Source organism: Theobroma umbraticum, unplaced genomic scaffold (assembly GCF_002168275.2).
Source record: "Theobroma umbraticum cultivar Fairchild unplaced genomic scaffold, ASM216827v3 scaffold_51.0, whole genome shotgun sequence".
Lineage (NCBI taxonomy): Eukaryota > Viridiplantae > Streptophyta > Magnoliopsida > Malvales > Malvaceae > Theobroma > Theobroma umbraticum.
The window spans coordinates 9,269,126-9,275,992 of NW_018397260.1; the positions used below are offsets into that span (position 1 = coordinate 9,269,126).

The window sequence follows — 6,867 nt, forward strand, 5'->3', positions numbered from 1 at the left end:
AATTAAAAATTATTTACAATTGAAATCTATATGAGTTATTTTAAAAGAGCGATTTACTATGAGTTTTTAACCCCACACTCTATAACATTGTAAAAATATAATAAATTTGTTACAGTATTAATTATTCTAAATCTTACATAAATAATGTAAAACTTAAAACATTTTGAAAAACAGTGTCACGTGATGCCACTCCCTCTAATGTGGGTCCGTCCATAACCGGTGACCTTGCAACTCAACCTTTTGAACCGGGTTCATCATTTTTCAAATTCGTTTTTCATACTAATAAACCTTAATTTGAGCATGAAAAATTGCAATGTCAAATTTTTTAATAATGGGTTACATTAAAAATTTAATAAAAATGGAAACTTTCGTTAGATATTCTAGGCGGGGTTGGCTACGATTTCATCGAAGTATTTGCGAATCATCATTACCCTGTTCACCTGGCTAATGCATGCACCAAACCCGTTTGCCAGTACCCTGTTTGACCTCGAATTTAATCATAAGAATTTCTTGGTGTAGTACTGTTTTTGTTTTTGTTTTAATTCCATGCCGACAAAACGTCACCCTGATAAAATTTTCCTCACGTTTGCCTTCATTGTAAATTTGCTAACCACCTGACGAATTTATTAAGCTTTTGTGTCTGCCTAACAAAATTTGGGTTTATATCGTTGAATTTGATTGGTTTAGGTACATATGGGAGTCTCTCTCTTTAGAAACTTATCCATATATAGCAAAACTAGATGATGACCAGTTGCATCTAGTCATGTGGAATCTTTTACTAGTAAGTTGGTAGATATTGTCTGAGGATAGGCTTTTTCTTGGACATAAGATTTCGGGGTTCCCAGTCCAATTGTAAGTGCAAAACTTGTTTGGTGAGAGAACCAGTAGACTACAATTTCGTGTTTCATCAATAAAAAGTTTAATTATTAAATTTTGGATTTTAAGTCCTAACAATATAAATAAATAATGTAATGAAAATATAATGATATGACATAAAATTGATTAGAAAATATGAAAAAGGGACAGACAAGCTGAGGTTTGATTTCAAGTAAAAGGAAAAAGACAAGGAAAATTCAACTGTCTACGTATCTTATAAGTAACACCTTTTTTTCCTTTAATAAAAAATCCAATAATTAATTGTTCATTTAACCATCATTTCCATATGTAGGCCGAAAAGTCCTTTGCACCACAGGCGGAGATATTCATGAAACTCTAAGCACTTTTTGCACTGAACATGATGTAACACTTATTACTTCTATACCGCAGGTTGTCGGAAAAACTGATCCAATCAAAGCAGTGGTAAGAGAAACATAAAATTTAACATTAAATAAGAACTAGAATCCCCTGGACTATTCTGGAATAGCCGTACTTTATGAAATCATGACCCTTCATTTTTAAAGTGTTGGTAATCTTATCACAAGGTGACCGAGATTTTGACTACTCCATTTCCTTTCATTCCCTTCGCTTAACTTAACGACGTAGGCATATGCGATTTTCCCTTTTTGCCCTTTCCACCCCATTTTCTCTGGTGAAATAATCGGGCCTACCGCGAGTCTTAAAGGAAGGGAAAATGGAAATTTCATCTTGGAAAAACAGACAAAACATTAACCAAGGGAAAGCCACTTGGACAAACCAGGGTTTGCTTTAATCCAACGGGAAACCCCCACGTGTTACCCTCTGATCCCGGCATGCTTAACCTAGGTTACTGGGCATTCTTTTATGGACGTAAAGGGCCATTGACGTTGTTGGGGTAATATACTAACGTTGTTCGAAACGAAAACAGGGACTCACTCTCTCCGTTGGCTCGTCACTGGTAAACAAATTCTTTTAATTTGCTTCTGTTTTCTTCTTCTTCGTCTTTTGGTTTAGTAATGAGCATCAGAGCTGTCACTGGATAGATATAAATATAATTTGTTTATATGAAATCTACTGAAATGGTTAAAACCAGTTAAGGATCCTCTATTTGGTTGGTGGGAAAAGAAAGTAAAAGAGAAAAGATAACTATAGTCTTAATGAAGGAAGGAAAGCGAAAGGCTTTGCCCCTTTTTGTTATGTTGGTTAGCAGTGGACGTTAATGTCACCCCGAGTCAATGAGTCAGCGGACCCGAGAGCTGAAAGACTCTGATTGTTTTGGTTTCTTTTCTTTTCTTTGTTTTTTTCCTTCGCTTCCTTGGAAACTAAGAAAATAAGTAATCATAGCTTGCAGCTGATCATTTGGTTTTCTTTGAATTTTGATTTCGTGTAACAGATTGAACGCGGGAATCCGGCACTCAACTCTACCGGAAAGTGAGGTACCCTTTTCTCCTTATCCTTCCTTTTTTTTTTCTTTTGTTGGTTCAGTTTTTTGGTCTTTGTTTGACTGCGTTTACTCTGAAAGCTACAATCTTCGGATAAAAAAAAAAATCTTCATGACAAATTTAAAAACTTTGCCTTAAATTAAAATTAGTGTGACATATATTGATTACTCCCTGGATGAATTTTAGTGTTTCAATGTGTTCCTGGACTTAAAAGGAACAGGTAATTGGAGTGGTTGCTTATAGTTGACATTAAGTGGCAGGTTGGTCCATTCAGGGACCTATGTTTTCTTCAATTTATTGTTCATTGCTAGTCAACCAAATGGATCATGTTGGCTGATGCTTCTATTTCTGCACTGAATGCATCATTTCCTAGGTTTTATGGTTTCCCCTTTTAAAGTGTTTCAGAAACTTGATATCCACCAGCTTGAAAGGCCTTCCTTTTCCAGCTGGACCAGATAAAATATTTTTTCATGAGGTTGTTTGTTGTTGCCTGAAATCAGATCACCATGGCCACTCCAGCGGCTTCCCCACCTGCGAATATTGATTTCAACTGCACCGATGAGGAGTTCTTTATCTGGTTTAGCAAATTGACTAGTGGATCTCCTCTACCAAGCAATGTTATAGATGAAAATCCTTACAAATATCCGCCCCAATATATACCAAGTAAGGGTCATTATTTTTGCCATAACTTATCAATAATTACCCTGATTTTTGCTATATTCTAACATAATGCATCATCAAGAACAATTGATCACTTTTCTTCCTGAACCGTACTAATTTGATATAATATCGCTCCTGCATAATGAATAAGATTTCGTTTCAATTATGTCATGACAGGATTGTAAGTCTGTTTCTCTCCCACTGTAAACAAGATGTATGTTCAATATTGTTGCATACACTCTTATTTTTATTCCCCCTTCTATAGAAAAGATGTATGTTCAATAGACTTTTTCTTTGATTAGGGCCAAAGGCTGTATCTTCTCTGACTCTTTCTAAGCTTATTTTCAATATTACCATGAAGTCATATTATCATTAGTACTCATCTAATCGTCAAGTCATGGAAGAGTTCTTCAATATTGAGGTTATGCACTAGAGTGGGCATGTAAAATGAAACAATAAGGATTGAATTTGTTGTTAATTTTTTTCTTCAGAAAGCATCAAAGGGTAATTCTACAAGAAAGTTGAGTTCTGATGCATAAGTGGGCATGTAAAATGAAACAATAAGGATTGAATTTGTTGTTAATTTTTTTCTTCAGAAAGCGTCAAAAGGCATCAAAAGGTAATTCTACAAGAAAGTTGAATTCTGATGGGATATGCAAAGCTATATCATTGATATAGTGTGTTAATTTGGCTTTGAAAAGCCATATGTCAAGCATGTCTGACATAATGCCTGTTAGATAACATTTTGTGCACCAACTATTATGCAAGAATATTATAGTTTTCTAGAGTTATAAATCTCATGGCACTTAATTGCCAACATGCAGAGAATATTTGGTTCTTGATTAGCTCAAACGACAGCATTGATGTGGAACATGGCTTCTGGACGACTAAACAGGAGGCCCGTGTTGTGTTCTCAAACTCTGATATTATTGGTTGGAAAACCATTCATGAATACTATGAGGGTCATGTCCCTTATGAGTGTAAAACTGAGTATGTGATGCAAGTTTTCAGCATAACACAGAAGATACTAAGTGATGACAATGAGAAAAAGGTACTCTACTGAAACTGAAAGTCCTACAAGCTTACTCGTTTACATATTTGTTTTATTTCAACTCTCAACTGAACCAACCACTCATTAGCCAGTTTGGTTGAATGATATGCAGGAAAAGAGCTCGATGTGTAGAGTTTCTCTTTTTCATGAGATGCAGCAAACAGTGTCTAGTGCTGGTGTTGAGGCTGAAAGGAATCGTTTAGCACAACCTCCTGTTCTCGATGCTAACAGCAGTACAAGAATAGCTTCCTTGAGCAACCCTGAGGTATGTCAGTGTCTGCATCTGTGATTTTCTTTGGTCAGTTTTGGTTCACTATCTTTTTCTTTTCTTTCTTTTTTAATCCTTTTGGGATAAATTAGGTTCAATTTCACTTTATAATCATTTGACAATATACATACTAGTCATATCCTCCCTGGCACCATGTTGACACTTGATGAGCAGCTTATTGTGCATACAAGTCACCTTTAGAATTACCTAAAATATCAGCAAGATGCCCCTAGGGAATGAAATCTGTGCTTTGATTAGGATTATCCTTCTCACAGAGCAGGAAAATTCTAGATTTCAATCGTTATGTATCATTTATACTTTAGCTAAACTTCTTCTTAAGTTGGTTACAGTCCAAATACTTGTGCAGTCTGGAAGTTCCTAAACTTCAAAATATTTTCTGTCACTGCTGGTATCTGGAAATAAAACAGATTTGTTTATTTGAGTAATAGGATGTCTTGTAAGATTAATAAGGTACCACTAGACAACTAGATCTAGAAAATCCATGCGCATCTCATTAACACTATGTGTATGGGGGGAGAATCTAAGAGGATTAGTTTTTGTTCTGTGTCATATTTTCAATAATTAAATTTGGGTGTTGTTCTGTTTATGCGTTTGAGTTCTAGCCATTATTTGTAGGTGAACAAGCATGATGCTGTTGCAGGGAGACTTCCAGTTCCAGAGCATCATGGAGAGAACATCAATGAAATGGATTCTTTTCCTGGAGGTCAAATTGATGAGTTTTTAAGAGAGAACTTTCTGGAATTGGACGATCTTGATAGCCCAGCATCACCTTCTTCAAGCTCAGATAATTCAAGCGCCTTGAGCCTCTCTTCAGGTGAATGCTTTGATGCAGTGGCTTTATTGCAAGACATTGAGGACCAAGTTATAGAACAGAAGGAAGAAGGTAAAAAGCTTAATGTCACTGCATCCAACAAATTGGACGAGGTGGTTATAGTTCCAGCCACTTTAGGTAATTCCAACTTTCTTAGTTTGTCCAGCTCATTGGTTTTCCATCTTCTTTGTTCTTCATCATTTGAGATTTTCTTACATTTCCTTAGAAACAAACAGCTGTTCCAATTCCTGAAGATGGAAGTGAACTTGCTCTTGCATCTGAAATTCTTTGTGAATTTATTTCTCTAGAACCGGCCTGATAACAGGACTGGTTAAAACTTTCATATTTTCTGATCCATGATCAACTTTTCTCAATATCCCAATGAGTTGAAACATCATTAAAACATAAGTTCCTGAACATGTGGCAAAGGATGCAAGACAATTTTAAAGAATGCTGCATCTAGCATCAACTGCAGCCTACTATACTAGTTCTTTAGTGAGATTGAAATTTAACCTTGCAAGACCGACCCATTACATCCTTGACTTAACTTCCATTTATTGCTATGATGGATTTTTCCCATGGGGTATGCCAAAGCATTGACCTTTGATTGCTTAACAGGATCTGTGGTTAGCGTTGAGGAAAGCAATTCGGGTAGTGACGAATCCTTCAAAACTACTGGCTCTGTACCAATTTCAGCTTCAAAGCATGCCAAAGGGGATCAAAGGGGTGAAGGTCCATCATCGTCATCCGATAACCGCATGGCAGCATCTGCAGGTGGAAGAAAGAGAGCTGCTTTTGGCGGAATGAAAAAACTTCGAAAGAAGTACTTATGCTTCATGCCATTTTAGATTTAGATACTTCTTTTTTCACACGTACTGCAATTGTAAGAAACTAGTAAATTAAGATATATATAGTACATATTTGGAGGATTAATCTTGTCACTCAACACTCACAGGGTAGTGAATTATCATATTCTAACTGTTATATATCAGCATGTAAAAGGTCAAGCGCTTAGCCAAATGAATAAAATTGTTATTAAATGATGACAAATACTAGCCTTAGCACGACTCGCAATCATCTCTCTGACTATCCTCTCACAGCGAGCCTGTTTACAACAACAAAATCATATACTCCTATACTTGACTGGAACAAAATACATATATCTAAAAGCTCGAGGCAAGTGATTTGGAGGCTTTCTTCCCCCTTGGATGCAGTTTGGATTTGGGCTCAGCCTACCGGCGTTGCCAAAGGGCTAGGTACAAGAGCTGTAGGCAGCCCAGAATGCCCCATTTAGAGAGCCGCATATTAGCTTGGCAGCAAAAAATCAGTCACGATCAATGTAATGTGATTGCAGAGAACATAACGTTACAGTGTTTGGTATACAAGTAAAATAATGATTAAAATATAAAAAAGATAACATTACAGCGTTTGGTTTATAAGTACTTTACTGAGAATGTAATGTTAATTTTCAAAATTACCCCTAGTTAGTAAAATACAAATTTAATATATTTATATTTTTTATTATTAATTTTTATATAATATCATCTCTTAAATATATTTTTAATGTCATATATTTTATTTTCATTTATTATTATAATTTTAAATATATTTATATTTTTTATTATTAATTTTTATGTAATATCATCTCTTAAATATATTTTTAATATCATATATTTTATTTTTATTTATTATTATATTTTTATATATTATATTTTTGTTTTTTAATATATTTTTATATTATATATTTTATTTTAATTTG

The 6,867-nt window shown here is 34.9% G+C and overlaps 1 protein-coding gene across 3 annotated transcripts in view; it reads left to right on the forward strand.

The window, feature by feature from the left end:
- LOC110417385 (uncharacterized) overlaps positions 1-6,154 on the forward strand; it is a 7,501-nt gene extending 1,347 nt beyond the window's left edge. Inside the window, exons 1-7 of one of the 3 annotated variants that reach the window (XM_021429714.2) lie at positions 713-1,813; positions 2,249-2,291; positions 2,798-2,960; positions 3,782-4,008; positions 4,121-4,273; positions 4,913-5,246; positions 5,727-6,154. In XM_021429714.2, the coding sequence (XP_021285389.1) occupies positions 2,804-2,960; positions 3,782-4,008; positions 4,121-4,273; positions 4,913-5,246; positions 5,727-5,956 (1,101 nt within the window). In that variant the 5' untranslated portion in view covers positions 713-1,813; positions 2,249-2,291; positions 2,798-2,803 and the 3' untranslated portion in view covers positions 5,957-6,154. Of the gene's footprint in view, positions 1-712; positions 1,814-1,909; positions 2,134-2,248; positions 2,292-2,797; positions 2,961-3,781; positions 4,009-4,120; positions 4,274-4,912; positions 5,247-5,726 lie in introns of those variants that run through there. The other 2 variants (XM_021429715.2, XM_021429713.1) reach the window with 2 other exon arrangements.
- Positions 6,155-6,867: the final 713 nt, after the last annotated feature.